Source organism: Callospermophilus lateralis, chromosome 4, assembly GCF_048772815.1.
Source record: "Callospermophilus lateralis isolate mCalLat2 chromosome 4, mCalLat2.hap1, whole genome shotgun sequence".
Lineage (NCBI taxonomy): Eukaryota > Metazoa > Chordata > Mammalia > Rodentia > Sciuridae > Callospermophilus > Callospermophilus lateralis.
Window position 1 is genome coordinate 40411143 of NC_135308.1, and position 20465 is coordinate 40431607.

Consider the following 20465-nt stretch of genomic DNA (forward strand, 5'->3'; position numbering starts at 1 on the left):
CTTCGTCACCTGCGTGCCCCGCCTCCGCCCGTGCGCCGCGCCCCCTCTGCGTGTCGCGTCATCATTTAGCGCCCCCGCCAGGACGTGAGAGAAGCTACGGCGCAGCACGGTGCGGCGCAGCTCCGGCTCCCCTTTCCCAGTTGCTGGGCGAGAGGTGTCTATGGGGCACCCGCCGCCGCCGCCGGTACCGCCACCGCCACCGCCGCCGGGTGCTGCCTCTATGGCGAGGAGGAGGAGGAGGAGCGCCAGCTCAGAGACACAAGTAGATTTAGCGACTGCTGCAGACCTGCGGGGGGAAGGGCGGGCTGGGGAAGTAGAAAGGGGGCGGGAACCATGAACCTGAGAGGGTGCGCGATGGCGCCTGCTGGAGTCGGCCGGTGGAGGAAAGAGCTTGGTGGCGGGTGAGGGGGGAGGGTAACTGGGGCTGGGGGTATTTTCTAGAGGGTGGCGCGGAGTGATGACGTAACGGCTTTGTACCTGGGGCTTCGATGGGGGACGGAAATTTAGAGTGGAGGGCGGTGGCCTAGATCCTCCGCTCCTGGTGTTTCTTCACGCAGCATTACTTGGGAGTCAATCTGGCTCCAGTAAATATCAGAATCTTCGCGTTGGCTCTCTGCCAGGGAAAAGAGTTATCTGTGACATGAATGCCTCTGTGCTGTCCTGTTTCTCTGGAAGCCTGTGGAGATGGTACCTACAGTAGTGAGAAGGCCTTTGGTGACTCTTCTGGCATTTGGAGCAGCATAGAGAGAGAAGTGGAAGAGAGCAGTGTTTAACTACAGTATCATATCAAAGTGTTTGTGTATCAGGATGGGAGTTTTAAAAGAAGGGCTATCTTGGATCATTTGTGATTTCTGTTGTTAGAGCAGACGTTACATTTGTTATTTCGGAGTAGGACGACACAGGAGTCCCCTCTTTGACCTCAGTTCCACCCCCCCTCCGAATTTCTGTGAAAAATGAAGGAGCATTTGGGATTTCTCTAAGAATATGTTGGTCCAAATTACCATTGTATACCAGAAACCAGCAACATGAGAGCTATCTTTAGCAACGGAAAGTGCTTGGAATTTTAGGAAATTAGAAGTAAATTTAAAATGCAGACATTCTGTTGCCCTTTTTTTCACCTTCCTACAGTTGCAGATATTCAAATGATTTCTGTGGCTGTTACTTTTTCTCACAACGTATTTTTTAAAAATTAGTTTTGTCCCCTTCAATCTGGATTGAATAAATGCCAATGAAGCAGATTTTGTAATTAAGATGTAAAATGTTTTGTTAATGACAAACAAAAGTAAATGGTACCTTTATCATGGTAGCATCTGATCTCATTTTTATTTGGAAATGGATAACTTCATGAAGTTTTATGCAGAGGATGAATTGAACTCTCTTTTTAACAGAAAGTTTAAAAATATAATTTATGTGTATGATTTAAAGACCCTGGGTAAATAACTACTTAGGTTTCTACCAGCTCAATTCTATGATTTAGATTTATGATACATCTGGAATTCAGATTTATGATATAGCTAGTTTTTATTTTGTTTTTTTATTTTGACAGGTACATAAATAAAGGACAAAGTATTTTATGAAACAGATCTTCAATCAAATATAACATTTTGATGCTTGGCATCTAGACTCCCTTCTGCCCTCACTATGCCAGCAGCAACTGTAGATCATAGCCAAAGAATTTGTGAAGTTTGGGCTTGTAACCTGGATGAAGAAATGAAGAAAATTCGTCAAGTTATCCGAAAATATAATTACGTTGCTATGGTATGCCCTTGAACAGATCTTTAAAATGATTGTAATAAAGGGACAGGAGGGATTTTAAGTTTGAATTCAACCCTTTTGGTTGATTTTTAAAGATTAACCATGAAAAAAAAAAAAAAAAGAAATTACTGGTGTCCTCTCCATCACAAAACCATTAGAAGCATAACTGTAATTTGACAAGTTGGATTTATTACTCGTTGCAGTAAGAGAAACACATTGGGAATCATGGGGTATTTGAGTACGAATGTTAGAAGGTTACTATTAAATTTGGTTTTGTGTCAATGATATTTAGTTAAGGCATAAGGAAGTAGGGCTTTTTTCTGGATTGGTTGCTGTCGAGAAGGTGTATTATTTCCCTATTTGGGTATTGTCATAAGTCTGACCAGAATGAGGGAAGACTAGAATAAAGGTAAAGCTGCAGAGGAGGAACAATCATGATAAGGCCTAACTTATAGTACCAGATGAACTCTTGGAAGCCATGGGGTTCCAGGATATTTCTTTCAAACAAATGGAGTCGCCCATTGAATGAAACATTGTTTGTCTGCAATTTTTAAATTATAATCACTGGAACTCCATGAACACACTATATTATTAAGCAGCTCTGCTTCACACATGGTATTCGGTTTGCCTAGATTGTTTATATAGTTAATTGTTTTCTGCTTTGCTATTGTACTTTTGTGTATCTATTGTAGCTACTCTACTGTTTTCTAGACCTACTAGATTTTTAGTTCCATAAAGCGAGGGAGTAGTGTCTTCCTTATGCTTTCAACACCTAGCATAGTATCCAATAATTGGTTGTTGAATTGAACTAAATTTAAAGAAGTTTTAATTTATTTTTTCATATTGGCTTGGTATTTAGTTTTTGTTGTTTGTTAGTCCTAGTTTGAATTTAGATACTAAATGGATATGTTATTTTCTCAGTATTTTAAATATAAACAAAAATAAATCATCTTGTTTGGGTAGAGACAAGATGATTGGTGAAAATACAAATATGTGTACATAGGCAACATTCTATTTAATAAAGGTTTATTTGCCCATAATTAGAGTTGAAATTATTTTTCTTTTGTTGGGGGGATATTTCTTATCCAGTGGAAATTCATAGTGATATTTTAAATGATAAGGGGTAACAACATTACAGAAGTAATGACATCCACCAGGTGTGGTGGCACACACCTATAATCACAGGGGCTTGGGAAGCAGGAGAATCAGGTTCAAAGCCAGCCTTAGTAACTTAGTGAAGCAATAAGCAACTTAGCAAGACCTTGTCTCAAAATTAAAAATAAAAAGGGATGAAGATACGGTTTAGTGGTTAAAGCACCCCAGGCTCAATCCCTGGTAGCTAAATAAATAAATAGATGTAATATCCTACAAAAAGGAGTGGGTGGCATACATTTCTTGACAGATGCTTTCTGTGATTGATAGAATGTTCATTTAGCCAAAGAAATTAGGAGGCTAATGGTGCTTCTAGTGATTTTGGTGTTGACATAAACCTTGTCTCATAGAAACAATTGGAAAATGGTGAATTTTCTACTCCTTAACCAATTCTTAATGCAGCTTGCTTTTAATATTGAAATACTGTAAGCATAGCTTAATATACTCTTTAGGAGACATGAATTAATGTTTTTTCTTCTCTTTGGCATAGAGTAGTAAGTATCATGTTTTAAGTAAAAAAAAAAAATCATTAAGTGTATAGTTTCATTTCATGGTTCTAAAAATTAGTGCTCTTCCTAGTTAAAAGTATTTAATGTAAACATGTAGAGTATCATCAGTAATAGGATTCTTTGACTTGCATCAAAAATTATTCTAGGAATTTATGGATTTTGGTTGTTAACATTTAGTAAATAATGAACCCTAAAACTGTTTTACAGGACACCGAGTTTCCAGGTGTGGTTGCGAGACCCATTGGAGAATTCAGGAGTAATGCTGACTATCAGTACCAGCTATTGCGATGTAATGTAGACTTGTTAAAGATAATTCAGCTAGGACTGACATTTATGAATGAACAAGGAGAATACCCTCCAGGAACTTCAACTTGGCAGTTTAATTTTAAATTTAATTTGACGTAAGTGGGAACTACATATATAATTCAAGCCTTTTTTGTTTAATTTTAGAAATTGATTTCCTCAGGTATAGTAAACTTCTGAGTGAATATTGGTACAGTTATCCTGTAAATACATTGCATTTCAAAAATGCAGGTTTTGTTCTTAATATGAGACCAAAAAAATTCAGATATTAAAGATGTTAAAATTTAGATATTTCAATTTTAAAGATATATTTAAAAAATATGAACAACTAGGTTTTGTTTTGTTTTTTTTTGTTTTGTTTTTAATCTGGGAAACTGGGTTTTTTGTTGTTGCTGTGGTGGTGGTGGTTGTTAATTTCAGGCTCAGGGTCTCGTGCATGCTAACAAGTGATCTAGATACTTTCTCAGCTCCAAATCATTGGGTATTGAAGATACTTTTTGATAGAAAAAATAATCTTAGGACATTGATTGTACTTTCAAACGTTTTTGTGTGCCATGTGAAATATAGATTTCTTTTCTATAATATGCATTCTTGTGAAAAGATTTTTATTGCAGTCATACGTATTCTAGTTTGTAAGTAGACATGTTACATGCAGTAAGATATTTCTTGGAAAGTTGGGTGCATTTTCTTTTCAAATCAGTGTTATGGAATGATTATTTTCCCTTGTCATCTCATAGAATCTCTTAATTTGTGTAAAGTACAGCAGTATCCTTAAACCTGGTGATGCTAGTATATCTAAATTCTAACTCTATCCCTGGGACTACTCTCAGTTTCTTTAGTTACAATATTTCTATATTATTGATAGAAGTAGTCTTGATAGCTGAGAGAAGTTTATAATGTTTTGGGGGCAATGACAGGTTGTTTATAAACTGTTGAGGAAATAAAATGTATTAATGCATTCTAAATGTATTATAGTATTACAATGTCCTTTTGTTTAATAACCTGTATTTATATGATATGATCTAACATCTGATTGGAAAAAACAAGTTACTGGGTAGTTAATGGTAGTGCCAATATAAAAATTATTCCTGTTCTTGATTGCATAATGTGCTGTTTAACATATAAGCTAATGAAAAGCAGGCTAATGATTTTAGAGGGTAGTAGTGACCGTATAATAATAGTGTGGCTTCTCAGTGCATTGTGTTTATTGTGACTCTTCATTTTACTTTGTAAGTACTAGTATTATAATAAATATTATATAGTATAATTACAATATACTCTCCAGAACCTTTTAAAGGTTAAAAAGTATTCAACCTTTCTATAACTGATAATCTTTTTTAAATACTACAGATCACACAGAGTGAAAATTGCCTTCTATCCTTTTCTTAAAAGATAATCATTTAATTAGTCCCTTATCATTTTAATCGTTCTGTGTTACTTTTTTCCCCCAAATGATCATTAGAGCATTGTTAGAAGAACATTTTAAATAAGGTACTGTTATGATTTGAGTTCATGAGTAAAAGAGTGACCCCTTAGTGTCTCAGTTTTGGTAAAATTGTTTCCTCTTCTAGAAACATCTTTGCTTTAGTAACAATGGCTTTCTTAATACAGTCTCTGTGCAACTTTTTTTTGTTTCCCTGACACTATAGTTTTAACACCAAATTTTGCTACCAATTACAGAAATGTTAGTGTCCTAAGACACAGTTAAGGAGCAGGATATAGTGAAAAACATTCAAGTAGAAAAGGTTATTTGAATGATAAAGCCAGTACTGTGTAATATGTGAAGAGAGCACTGTGAACAGCATCTTGGACATGTTTAACAAGATGAAAATGGACATTTTTAATCAAGTGTCTATAATGAATGTGTCAACTACAGTGCTAGTCTCTAGGGGTATAGTATTGAAGAAAATTGGTCATGGTAATTATAACTTAGTGTTTTCTATTGCTCTTCTATTTTTATGAACATAGAATTTCCAAGTTAGTTGCCCCTAAGAACTCAGTATTTAAATAGTGCCAGTGTTGCCAGGTATGATAGTGCATTCCTATAATCCCAGCAACTCACAAGTTTAGGAGAATCAGGAGTTCAAAGCCAGCCTCAGCAACTTAGCAAAACCCTGACTCCTAATAAAACATAAAAAGGACTGGGGAAGTGGCTCAATGGTAAAGTACCCCTGTGTTAAATCGCCAGTACCAATATAAAAAAAAAAAAAAATTATACCAATATTTTTCCACATTTTACCTTTAGCATCAAGAAAATAACTGCAGAGCAATATTTATCTACTGTAGATATAAAGACTTGTGAGACATGGAAAGCTATGTATAGTTATACTGGTGTTTCATTAGGCTGTGAATAGTTATTTAAAAAAAGCGTGCAACTAAAAGCATCTGAGATCTAAGTGACATTAATTTCCAATCTTAGTTATATGTGACATTTAATATTTTCTGAATCTTGAAGGTGTGATTTATGATGTTTAAATCATAGCATCCTGGTTAAAGCACCCTGGTAAAATGAAACAGATTTAAGAGCATATGAGTTTTGTAAATAGAATTAACTTTCTTTTTTCACTTTTCTTGATAATTATATCATGATAACTACAGTACTTATTGTGGGCTCAGAAGCAAACAATTTTATGTTTTTTTTTTTTAAAGCTAGGAGAAGTTTGGTTTCTTTCCAGGGTGCTTGTTGATTTAATAACAATAAATAGGACATGCATGTTTGAAGAGCAAATTAAATGCTATATTCTAAATTAGAGTTCGATTCAGTGTTCTGAAGTAAACTAAGGTTATGGTCACCTGTGTGCTACATAAGCTAAAAGATGTTAATATTATCCTAGTATTCTGCTTTTACCTCTTGTCAATTTGGGTATAAATGATTATTGTGCAGTTAAACAACGTTCAGTTGACGAGCTTGGATTCATCAGCATCCTCACAGACTGAAATTAACATCAAAGTACGGATTTTGGACATGAAACAAAGGAAATAAAACCTGAATTTTTAATATACAATACATATTTACTGACAATATTTGCCTTGTTTTTTCTATTTAAAAAATAGCATGCTTCTGGTAGAAAATACAGAAAAGTTAGAGATGACTACTATCACAGTTTTCTAGCATTTCCTCTTTAGTCATTCTGTGATTAAAATACCTTTTTTACATTAAGAGTTTATCATTTATATATTATTATGAATAAGTTACTAACAACTTTTTAAAATCATTTACATTGACCTCTTTATGGTTATACCATAATATAACTAACCATTTGCTATGGTTGGACATTTAGGTTGTATGTTGAAATTTTTATTGTTGCTTTGCTCTTGGGCCTCTCAATATACAGATGGCCTCTGCTTTAAAGTCGTTCAGCTTACAACTTTTTAATTTCATGTTGGTGCAAAAGCAGTATACATTCAGTAGACACCAGACTTTGAGTTTTGAATTTTTGATCTTTTTTCCTGGCTAGCAATATGCAGTACAAAACCCTCTGGCAATGCTGGGTAGTAACAGCAGGAGGCAGCTCCCAGTCAGTTAACATGATAACAAGTGTAAACAATCAGTATTCTGTAATATATTGTGCTGCTGATTGTGATGTTCAGTAAGTTAGTTGTTTTAGGTAGATTTTCAGCTTATCATATTTTCAGTGTACAATGATTTTATTGGGATATAACCCAAAATAATCAAGGAGCATCTGTACATCTTTGTCCACCATTTTGGTTATTTTATTTAGAATAGATATCTATATCCAAAGATAGAAAATTCTGTCCTGTCTCACCCATTCAGATAATAATATTAGCATATTTTGACTTATAAATTTCATTTGGTTCTGATAACTAGTGTTATTTATTTATTTGTTTGTTTGTTTGTTTTTGGTAATTTACAAGTCATTTGTTTTCTAATGTTCCATAGCCTTTGAAGATTTTTTGGCATCTTTGTGATATCAGTTTGAGTTTATGAAATATTATTGTTAACCACCTTTGTATTTGTGACTATCTGTATTCCAGTTTGTGTTTTTAACTTCATGATTTTTTAGCAGAAATTTAAGTACATTGGAGTTTATACTTTTTAAAACTAATTTTAGTTGGAAAGTATATGAGAGTAACTTTTTGAAAAGTACTTTGTCAACCCTTTGGTGTCTGTTGAATCACAAGTGGTTTGAAGTTGGAGGGAGCCCATGTATTTAAAAATATGAAATTTTGGAGTAGGCCGTTTTTATTTGTAGAAAGTGATAATTCCAAGAAATTTACTGACTTTAGTTTAATTATTTGAGGTAGTTCCTATATTTAGGATATTACCTGCAGATAACCATGCATCTGTACTTTTTGGGAAATCCTTCTTAACAGACTTATACATGGTTATCATTCATGTTCAGTTGATGTAATAGATATTTTGCTATCTTACACTTCAGTAGTTAGTTTATCTTTAGTTAGGAGAGATCATGTTGTATTTTATAATTATTGTAAACAAATTGACCTTATAGTCAGCCAATACCAGCACCTGCGGCAGTTCTCATATCTTGACTAAATGCTACTTTACTTTTTTGAGGGTAGTGTATTTTAATATTTTTTCCTCTCCATTGCTTGGATTTTTGAGGTGGGAAAGACAGTATAGGAAGGTTGAAAAACTTGAACTGGATGCCATTGGAAAGTGACAGCCTACTGATTTGAAGAATTGACTCAGAACTATTTTCTTCATCCTGCCCCAGGATTTAACTTATCTGCCTAGGGTTTCCCACTTTTTCTTTATCATGAGTTGGGTATTATAAAGCATGAAATTGGTACCAAATTATAAAATGTTCAGTCCATGAAACTTAGAAGAGACTACATGGACTTATCTGAATTAAGCTGTATGAACTATGAAGAAAAATAATTATACACAATTCTTTGTTTACCAAACTTATTTGATTATGAAGTACCCAAGGTACTCATCTAGGTCTCTTACCTGGGAATTGTGATTCATTAGGTCTGGGACATCAGTGAGACCTGGAAATCCATATTTTGGTAAGTTCTCTGGATGATTGTTGTCCTTTGGCAAGTTTGAGAAATACTGGTTTAAATAGTGCAGTATACACTGTCCTACTTCATGTATTATTCAGTCTGGTGATATAATATTGAAAAACAGAAATTGCCTTCTTAAAACTTGTGATTGGGACAGAGAGAAAAAAAATAAAAGTGAATTGAGCTCATAACCCAGAGTAATGTGAGCCTGGAGAAGAATCTATTTCTTTGGTTATAGTTGCTAAAGCATATTTCAGTGTGAGCTGTGGGACCTAATGAGGGATCTTCTCATCAAAATATATAAGGTACATATTTTGAGTATAGCAAAACCAGTATCTGTTGTTTAACCCAGGAGAAGTGGTACTGCATTTATTCAGATGTCTCGTTTTAATATTAAAAAAAAAATTTATAAGGGAAATTTTAACTTAAAATGATTATTGTGGTTCCTTTCTATTTTTAAATGTTTTAGTTTTGTGCTTCGTTAGTTTTAGACATTTAGAAGCAAATCATTTCCAGAGAATAAATCATGAAAATACTTTGTGGTCCAAGTGAAATATGTCTTTTGGTTTAATTAATTTCATTAAAGTTTTTAATAGAAAGTTTCTTTGTTAATATTCTTAAATTTAAAAAAGTAAATAGCTTTTTATTCTCAAAAATATACCTCTGCATTTTAATAAGGTTTTAACATTTGGGATACTTATGTATTTATACTTGGAAACTTAGAGATGGCTTTGTCTCTAGCGTAAGTGAAATCTTGAAAGACTAGTTTAGGTTTTCTGACTTGATTTTGGAGGCAGTCTTCCAGAATTAGGATTGTTGGAAGAAGAAAATTATTGCTGTTATAGCATTCCTTAATTTTAAATAGTTCACTACTTTTTGGAACCATTTAAAAGGCTTATCATCATTTGTGAAAGGATGCATCTCCTTTTTAAGATTTGTTTAACTTAGCTAAATGAGATGTGTCTCCTGCTTGATATTTCATTCCTGGTTCTGTGGCAAGCATGAGAGAGGGGCATAGCATCACAGCTGTGGCTGCAGCATTCTCTGGCAGCATTAAAATGGATGTTAAACTAAAATGGATGTTTCCATGTCCTGGAAAGAACATGTCTAGCTCTTTGTAATGGTAGCCTCTGTGAGTAGAAAATTATTTTTAACCATATTAAACTTATGTAATATATAGAAGGCTAATGGAATTGAGTTGATAGTAAATGTTAAAATCTCATCGTTGGAGTTTTATGATTATCGTTTGAACACTTTTCTGAAGTAATGATCCTTATATTTAGACTGTATTTTTCTTGCATAGATGTAAAGCATTGGAACAATTAGTCCTCTGTCTTGTTTTTAGCACTGTAGTTGTAAATGGAAGCAGGAGATAAACTGTTTGAAGTAATGGCATTTTGAATGTTGTCTTTCTCTTTCTTCTGCCAGGGAGGACATGTATGCCCAGGATTCTATAGAGCTACTAACAACATCTGGTATCCAGTTTAAAAAACACGAGGAGGAAGGAATTGAGACCCAGTACTTTGCAGAACTTCTTATGACTTCAGGAGTAGTCCTTTGTGAAGGAGTTAAATGGTTATCATTTCACAGGTAAAAAGATTGCATTGAAAATGGATTTGTGATTCCACTTTATACCTGCCTTGTGCTTGCTTGGGTCATTATACAAACACTATCATGCTTAGTTCTAGAAAGAATTGATTTCCATGTAACTGGCTCCTACATACCTCTTATGAAGCTAATTAATATTGCTGTACCTTAAAGTTAACATTATTATGAGTGAGATCCATTTTAGCCTGTAGGGGGTAGTATTGCTTAAGTGGAAAGAGCACAGCTAGAAAAATAGATTTTGACTGGAATCTAGCAGTGCCATTGAGTATCATTGTCACAAGGGTTATTTAACATTTGTAAGCCTTAGTGGGTTTTTTTTTTTTAATTTTGCTAGACTGGGGATCAAACCCAGGACCTTGCACATACTAGGTAAGTGCTCTGACATTGAATTACACCCCCTCTAACATTGAGCTGCACCCAAACCCTAAGCCTTAGTTTTTTATGCTTATAGAAATGAAACCATTCATTAATAACAATTTTTTTGAAGTATGTGTATGTGTGTATGTATCAAAAAAATAAAACAGCAAAGAGAATGCTATGGGTGAATTTTACTTTTTAAAAATAGGACAATAGGGAAGAAATACTTGCAGATCTGTTTTATTTTTTTTATTGGTTGTTCAAAACATTACAAAGCTCATGATATATCATCTTTCATACATTTGACTCAAGTGGGTTATGAACTCCCATTTTTACCCCAAATACAAATTGCAGAATCATATCGGTTACACACTCACCTTTTTATTGCAGATCTGTTTTAATGGCCAATAATAACATTTATTTATTTATTACCTTTATTTTTTTATGTGGTGCTGAGGATCAAACCCAGTGTCTCAGATATGCTAGGCAAGCGTTCTACCACTGAGTTACAGCCCCAGCCCCAAATAACATATTTAAATCATCTAGTAAAATGTTTTGCGTAGTAAATTCTCTGTAAATGCTGTTTTTTGATTCTTTATTACAAAATAAAACTAGATGATTAAAAGAATTTCTATAAAGGAAATTCATCCCATTTTTGTGAAAATAGACTTTAAGATATGAAAAAATGTTTTTCTAACCGAATTGGCAGTCCAGGGACTAAAGTCTTAGAAATTATTTTATTTGGCTTTTGGGTATGTTTTTAAAAACATTGTATTACCTGGCTGTTATGCTTTTATACTTGTTTTCCTCACACATCTATTTTGACTGAGTCCTGCATGCTATAGAATTTTCACACTGACTTATGTAATGAAAGACTTCCTCCTGAAGACTTCAATGTGATATTTTTTAGTTGGAGGCACTGAACACACTAATTCTCACCTATCACATTTTCTCTCTGCCTCCATTTGAACTTGTACATAAAGAAACAAGACTTAATTCTCTGTTAATGTAAGAAGGCTTTTTAAAGTTATTTTTATGTTCCTACATGAGAGTACAAAATAAGTAGAATGCATATTTCCTTTTTTTTTTTTTTTTTTTTTTTTACAACAGGTGATATACTCTTATTCAGAAAATATAAGACCAGACAGGGTTCATGTCTTCTTGGAGTTCAGAGTCTAGATTAGATTATTGTATATTTAAATATTTACCAAGGTATGATAAGATTTTATTCCATTAATATTAAATATTTCCTTCATATTCAAATATATTTCTGGTAAAGACAAATTTAAGAAATTTATAAATTCTAAATTCTAATACAGTCTTACTTTTAATAGTAGTAAGCAAAAGCCATATTGTATTACATTTTTAGATAGCCAGCAAGGTTACTTCCTTGCCAACTATCATAAATTTTGAGTTTCTAATTCCTCAGTGCTTATACTTTGATAGTCATTAATGGTGTTCAACAGTAACACTCCCCTCCCTCTTTTAAAATTATTATTAAAATTCTGAGTGGTAAATAGAAGTTTTGTTTCCCTTCCAAAAGATAGATTAATTGCATCTTTCATCAAATATTTGTTGAGTTCCAACTGTGTGCAAGGAGAAAACAGTATTTTTTACATGTGATAGAATGATTCATGTATTTGAAAGCATAGTACAAGAAAACATGCTCTGTAAGAAATTTCTGGGAACTGGGCTCTTCAGGGAATGCTTGCTTTCAGCGACCTTTTTATTGGAAAGGAGTATGTAATTGATGTGGGAGTAGAGGGTAGTTAGAAAACTGTAGAGAGGGAAATGAGAGGGATAAGAGATCCTGAGAGTGTGAATTGTTTTATTATTTAGGATAGTACTACTCAATCTACTATATTTATTTCTTTCATATGCGGCCGTTTCATTAGTTTCTCTCAGAAAAATATATTGAGATAGGACCAGAATTGTGAGGGAAGAGAGTATGCTTCCAAATGAAGTCATTTAGGAGAAGTGAAAATATTTTGTTGGAAACTTAACTTTGGACTTTTGAAGTATGCTACCATATTATGAGAAACTGGGAAGATTTTATTATTTTTGCCTTCTTAATATTCTTGGTAGTTTTTGACATTTTGGACCAAGTTTCCATTCATCTTTGTTTCCCTGTTTACAACGTTATTCATTATTCTTTGAGATAATTTTCTTTTGAGACATTTATGAGCAGTTTGATAATCTCTAGTATTCTTTTTTTTTTTTTTTCCGAGAGAAAGTGATTTTTTTTTAATATTTCTTTTTTAGTTTTCGGTGGACACAGCATCTTTATTTTATTTTTATGTGGTGTTGCGGATCGAACCCAGCGCCCGGCGCATGCCAGGCAAGCGTGCTACCACTTGAGCCACATTCCCAGCCCATCTTTAGTTTTCTTTAAGCTTCAGTGAAATATTAGTGACGCTGACTTGGGCTGGTACTCTCGGTTTGTATTTCAAGGGCTCTGAGAAATCAAAGGACAAGTTTTTAGCACTGATTGTAAGTTGGCAGGGTTGTCCCATTACATTTGTAAATAATGTATATTTTTTATGTTTTCTTTTTTTAAAAATAGTTGATTGCTTTTTTGCCTATAGTGTAATTTGTTTAAATTTTGTATCAATAAAATATCTTTTTCCATCTTTGTGGTATTTATACATCTCTGTTCTTCATTCTTTTGACCCTTTTGTAGTGGTTATGACTTTGGCTATTTAATCAAAATTCTGACCAATTCTAATTTGCCTGAAGAGGAACTTGACTTCTTTGAGATCCTTCGATTGTTTTTTCCTGTCATTTATGATGTGAAGTACCTCATGAAGAGCTGCAAAAATCTTAAAGTAAGGCTTTATCATTGCCCGGTGGCATTATCTGCAAAAGAGCACACTATTCAGATCAAGTAACTGAAATAAAATCCTAGGCTGGGGTGATGTTTTAATCCATGTTATTTAAAGTTTGTGTTAAATATAGTATCTGGTCTTTTGATTCTTGCATAATTAATAATTTATAGGCACTCCCCTTTCTAAGCTTCAGTATACCTTGGCACAATAAGTTCTTAACAATAGTCAAGCTAAGTGTTGGGAGTTTTGTTATTGATTGCAGATGGAAAATCATAAATCAAACAGAAATGTGAAGACTGGTGGGGTTTTCATATGCACAGAAGTAGTGTGAATTTTAGCTCCCAACACACTTGTAAACTACAAGATAAAATTTTGAGTTGGCTAGCAATAGACAGATTCAGCTGTGTGGTTTAAAAAAAAAAAATGGGTTTTCCCCTCAGCTTACCTTGATTATAGAGTTTTGTGGGGTTCCCCTCCCTGGCTAAAGCCAAAGAGTAATGTTCCTGGAATTAAATTATATAGCTAAAACTATATGAATTTGCTAGGAGTAAATGCTGTTGTAAATGTGTAGATGCTACCTTGATTGTAGCTTGCATTCTGACAACTGCTTACTTTGTGTAATTTTTATTTTTATTTTTTTGTTTTGTTTTTTTGGTGCTCGGGATCGAACCCAGGGCCTTGTTCATGCAAGGCAAGCACTCTACCAACTGAGTTGTATCCTCAGCCCTTTATTTTTATTTTTATTTTATTTATTTATTTTTTTACTTTGAACATTTAATTATTTCAAAAGAAGAGTTTGTTAAGGAAAGGTGCTCCTTTGGTTTGAGAACAAATTCACCTGTGATGGTACACTAACTATTGAGTTTTATGATGATTGATGGATTAGTAAAATAAGAATGTATAACTATTACCCTACTGTGATCTGCTTCCTCATATCTTTAGAAAATTTCCTAATTAGAGTCCCATTTTCAGATTTATCAGCTTCTCCCAGTTCAGCAAATAAATTAGTATTATATTCTGTTGGGGACTTTCTCCCTCAGTGTTCTTAATATTTAAATATACATTTTAAAGTTTATTCATATTTTGGTCTTTGTCCATGTTTGTGACTTGTGAATTCAGGCATAGAAGTGTTTCTGTTTCTCTCTATGACAAGCAATTTTTATTTCTTCTAGGGTGGATTACAGGAAGTTGCTGAACAGTTAGAGCTGGAACGAATAGGACCACAACATCAGGCAGGATCTGATTCATTGCTTACAGGAATGGCCTTTTTCAAAATGAGAGAAGTATGAAGACATCAGTGCCTTTTTCTCACTTGCTTATTAGGTTGAGAACATTAAAGATTTGATGGCAAAAGTTTTAGACACTAAAAACCTACTAAGTAGTACCACATAAGTAATATTCATCACACTTAAGTGATTAAGTATTAAAAAATAAATCAGCTTGAAATATAGTTCTGAAGGAAATGGCAGAATAAGTTCTTTTTAGGATAAAAGCTAAAAAATGTAAGTTACCTTAGAAATCATGGAAATCCAACTTATTATTTCTCAAGTGAGAAAATAGAGGCTAGTAACTTTTCTCTAGGATCAAACATACTACTAGAAGAACTCCACAGATCTTTCTTAGACTTCATCAGTGCTACTTAAACAAGGTAGGGAATTTATTCCCTTAGTATGGCTTCTCTTAGACCTGAAACTAATGGTAAAAATTTCATTTGCTTTACCATTCTTGTTTTGAAGATTTTATAAAGTAGGACTCATGCTTTTTACTGGATTGAATCTTACAAAGTAGTTTTAGATTCTGAAGGGGTTAAGTAAATCTAAAGGAAAGTAGAAGCCGATTCAGAAAACATTGGGAAGACTCTGCATACATAATCAGAATCTTAAATATAAAATCATTAGATATAGAAAAATGAAATTTAAAGAACTCAAAGTCTACTCTTAGGTTATGTATTTGATAGGCACAGTTATACTTTGCTGTAGGTAAACTTGATTGGGTTGTGCAAAAACAAAAGGGGATGGATTTGTTACCTATAAAACAGTTTTGCTTTTTGCAAAATATTTGCTGTGGAATTCTTTCAAGTATATTCTCCTAGATATTTAGGAGTTGACTGAGACTGAGAAATGTATTAATAATAATAGAACGCATTAAATCTGTTTTGTTAAGTAGTATTAATTTAGAAGTGATTTGAATTGTCAGGACAAGTAAATATTTTTTTTTTCCAGTACTTCATTATAGAATTAAAACTACTTTATTTTCCAGGTTTGCATTTTAAAAATACCTTAGAAGTTTAATTAATGGTGGATTTCTGACACGAATTTGTTATCTTTATTTTTCTTGGCTTTTCAAGCACTGTAACCTAGTGTGAATGTTCATATTTTACTTTTCATAACTTGTTTAGGGTTTATTTTTAGTTATCTCAGATTCAAGGCCATTTAAAAATCTCATCATTTTTTCTCCACCACAACCTTTATTTTTTTTTCCTCCACCATCATTAGCTATTTTCATTCATACTTAACTGTTGAGTATTATTACATTAATGGAATAAAAATGTCTGCCATTTTTCCATGCTCAAAAATTCTCATAAAGAGATCTAAATGTTAATGAGAAAGACATGCATTTATACCTTTTTTTTTTTTGTATAGTCTCTTTCTTTGGTTTCCTTTTGAACACTATACTTCCTGAGGACATCAGTCTTGTTAAATAACATCAGTGTGCGGCTTCAAAGGAACACCATAGAAAAGAGCTGTTGTTATATAGTTAATGAACAGTCAGTACTTACATTACTGAAATATAAATTGCAAGTGGTACTTTTTGGTTAAAATTATCTTTTTTTTTTTCTTCAAAATTCCTTTTTAGATGTTCTTTGAAGATCATATTGATGATGCCAAATATTGTGGTCATTTGTATGGCCTTGGTTCTGGTTCATCCTATGTACAGAATGGCACAGGGAATGCATATGAAGAGGAAGCCAACAAGCAGTCATGACATGAAATAGTCCTTTTTATTTTATTTGACCTACACACATGCTTGTATATAGGTTTTATCTCTGGTTGAATCCTTTGAACAATAGACAATACCTTCTCCCCCCTTTTGTAGCCCATTTGTTTTTTGCCTTTCAGTACTAAGTATGACCGTTCCTATCTCAGATCTTAATAAATAGAAGTATATTCAGGTTAAATTTGGCCTTAATTTAAAATATTTGTTAGCAAGCGTGTGTGACAGAGTGGGGAAAGCTACATCATATTGAATAATTTGATAAACTTTACCTACTTGAGCTTGTCCCCCCCACCCCACCCCGAGCCCTTCCTTAAATTAACTAGCACTGACTGTAATTTATTTCCCTGTTTCATGTCTCTCCCTTCCGTTCTGCAGGAGTTTTAGCTATTTGAGATTGTGGACCATCAATTGTGCACTTTAGAGAGTGATTCCAATCCTCTGTTTTATCAGAAATTGTGGTTTTTCTTGCTCTTAGCTAGAAAAATGACCATCTGCCAACTTTCTACAGTATTTTGTTTTGACCTACAGAATATAATTGCACAGGTGTTGTGCAAACTGTTGATTCAGCAAGACTAACAACAACAAACTACTGAGGAGCTTAATAACTACTGTTTCTGTATGTAGTGTTTAATCTTCCAAGCACATCTAGTGTCTGTCAGTTTCTCATTGGCATATGTAGGCTGCTCTGTGACTGAAGAATTTTCAAACCAGCTTTACACCCTTCAGGAAAAACAAAAACAAAAAAAAACCCTTGTGATTGGCTATTTAGTATCTGCCAGGAAACTGGAATTCAAGAGATTGAAGCCACACTTATTTTATGATAGCACACTTCCCTTGATCTGCTTTTTATTCCATCACTGTTAACCCTTTTTATTTTATAGCCATACCTATGATGCTCTTGATTTGTTGATTATACAAATCAATTTCATTAAAGTCCAAAGATAACAAGTCTTTAGGTATATTTTGTATCAAATTAAAAGAGAAAAATTGTGCTTTCATAGTTGCTACAAAGAAATACTGGAGAGATTTGGTGCGAAACAACAAAACACAAAATATATGTACACACACACAAACACATATATATAGCTAATAAAATTACCTGAGGAGTGTAATGCTTGTTTATTTTTTTGTGTATATCTTTGCAATCTATTTTATATATATTTGACAAAAGAGACTGTGAAATATTTAGCCATGCAGAATATGTGACCAGACCAGAGCATGTGTAGGAAGACTTTTTGGTAATCTTTAACTCTACCCTAAAATGATGGACTACAAGTTATTATGTGTTACCTACACTTCAATCAGTAATATTAGCAAATCTCCAAATGTTAGAAACATTAGTTTGTTTCCCGTGTATATTCTTTATTCATATTACAATGCTGTAACTGGGTGGTCCTTTTTAAACAAAACATTATTTGCAAAACAGAGGGTATTATTTGTTTTTAAAGCTTTTGTAAATAAAGGCTTCAGAAATGTTTTCCTAAATGTAGATGACTGGTGATTTTGTTTTTAAATATTTATTGGAGGTGTTCGTGAAATACCTACTTGTTTATTTGGGCAACTGAACAGAACTGAGTTATTTCACGAATGGTAAGTGGTTATAACTTTTTAAATTCAGAAATCATTCTGAGCCTTCTGCATTTCACCTATTCTTGCTCTTTTTGAGGACCTTAACTAGATAATTAAGAACTGATCTGTTTCTCCTTTCTAGAAACACATTTATTCTGAAAGACTAAAGTAAATACATTTGGTATAACTTGCTGTGGCTTCTTCTAAAGCCACCATGCTGAAGCAAGTTTATTTTTCACTTTGTCTACCCCTTTAAAAAACAGGAATTCTAGATTGCCTTTTTAGTAGCCACATCATTGCAAAAATTTCATAACTTGTATCAGTTTTGATTTCTGTTCCTAAAAGTAGTAACACTTATAATTTCTGTAGAGGAACATTATGACCTTTATTTAATGTAGGTTTTGGATACAAAGAATTTTGGCTTATAATGTTTTTAGTGTTCCTGAATCATTAATATGGGCTCTGTTAAATCTATAGAACAGGAGCTGGGGTCATGGCTCAGTAGAGCGCTTGCCTAGCATGTGTGAGGCACTGGGTTCAATTCTCAGCACCACATATAAATAAGTAAATTAAGTAAAGGTCCATTGACAACTAAAAAAAAAAAAACATTAAAAAAAGTCTATAGAACAAGGGTCAACAAGCTGAACTAAAGGCCCAATAAGGCTGCTGCATGTTTTTGTAACCCACAAATAGTTCTCACTTTTAAATTGTTGTGTGGAGTAACATTTCCTGACATCTAAAAATTACATGAAATCAAATGTCAGTGTTCATAACATTTCATTAGAATGTAGTCAGATTAATAATTTGCACGTTGTCTGATTCCTTTCCTCCATACGATGGGAGACTTGAGTAAGCTGCTACAGAAACTACCTATGGGTGGGTTCATTGTCTCACATTGCTACTTAGCAAGCTATAGAATCAGTCATGCAGGAATAACAGCAGCATTTGTTGTACCATGTGTATCCTGCCGCCAACATTTTAATTTTTTTCTGTTCACAGTACACACTCAATGTTTGCTTTTAAGCAAACTAGAGTATGGATTATTTGGTCAGATTACAGGAAATGCATTGTTTGTGATACAATGAGAATGTATGCTAAAAGAATACAATATATTTGACATCATCAGAGTAAACACATCACAATGTTACTCATGGGAAGAATTAAAAATTTTAAATGGAAAATCAGCATAATTCTTGAGGAAAATTGAAAATGAGGCTGCAACCAGAGTTATCTTTTTAAGTGGCTACTTCGTTAGCCAAGCAAAACTGGTGGTGAATTACATCATGTTTCAGTGTAGGAGCCCAAATAAGGGTCCAGAAAAAGTAAAACTATTACTTTTGATGAGAATGTGAGGACGTTGGAAGCAACATAAAATGATTTTGAACATTTTTCTTTGGCTCCTAATGAGTCAGAAGTTACCAGTATTGCCCAGTCTTATTTGAGAAATCAGTATTGAATTCAGTGTCTGAAGAAATGGTTTCTATTGGTAGTCTGTTTAGAATAGTATAGGTTGAGAATATTTTCAAGGAAGTAAAGAAAGTGCTGTCAGTACCATCTGAAATGCAATGTGATAAAACTAATGGGAAAGGTATGCATCAAGCAGAAAATGGTTTCGTTGACAAGTTTATTAAGTTGATAAAAATGTGGAGTGTTTAAAGCATATAGCTATTCATTTTATTACATTGGTGTTATTGAACTGGTAGTGTCAGCAGTGAACTTCCTGAATTTTTTTGTGAACTTAACCATCAGTACTGACTAGCTTTGAATATCACTTTTGTTGTCTCCATTTCTTAAATTGTCATCAGATATATTTTCTTGCAGTTCTTTCAGTGTTTTTTGGATCTTGATGGCAATGCAAAGAAAACATTTCAAAATCACTTAACTGCAATTGAAGAGCTTCCTCTTAATCTGTTGGAAATGAATAATCTGGAGTGAAATTGTGTGCTGAAAGGCAAAGACCAAGAAAGACTAATGGAATCCTATAAATGCCTTACAAGTGGTGAATGTGCTCTGGTGGACATCAGTATTTGGGCAGTACCTTGATCTGTTTGTGAAGAGACTTCAAAGATGAAATAAAAATCTCATTAAAAAATCAGCATTAACAGATGGACATCTTCAATTGACTGATTATAGGGGATACTAAATTGAGCCCAAATTGACCCACTAATTTTAATTTTCTCAAATTATACTCAATTATTTTTATAATTAAAATGCTATGGAAATTTTTTCTTTCTCCTTTATCAGTACCTAAATAATTTCCTTCATTTTATCTTTTAGCTTGCAAGCTTCAAATTGTATCTGTCCACCTCTATTAGAGAAAACACATCATAGGTGTCTTGTTTGCTGTTGCAGCTGTGATGACAAATATAATGGCTCCTCTGGGTAAACAACCTGAGGTGGA

General features: G+C 33.5%; 1 protein-coding gene across 2 annotated transcripts; it reads left to right on the forward strand.

Moving 5' to 3' along the window:
• The first annotated feature begins 84 nt into the window (after positions 1-84).
• Cnot7 (CCR4-NOT transcription complex subunit 7) lies at positions 85-20170 on the forward strand. Of its 2 annotated transcripts, none has more exons than XM_076853762.1 (7): positions 85-262; positions 1547-1758; positions 3624-3817; positions 10137-10298; positions 13354-13498; positions 14671-14781; positions 19886-20170. In XM_076853762.1, the coding sequence occupies exons 2-7, from the start codon at positions 1642-1644 to the stop codon at positions 19997-19999; spliced, it is 843 nt and encodes a 280-aa protein (XP_076709877.1). In that variant the 5' UTR covers positions 85-262; positions 1547-1641; the 3' UTR covers positions 20000-20170. The 2 variants fall into 2 exon arrangements, with proteins under 2 accessions (XP_076709877.1, XP_076709876.1); XM_076853761.1 differs by lacking the exon at positions 19886-20170 and adding an exon at positions 16355-17980.
• Positions 20171-20465: the final 295 nt, after the last annotated feature.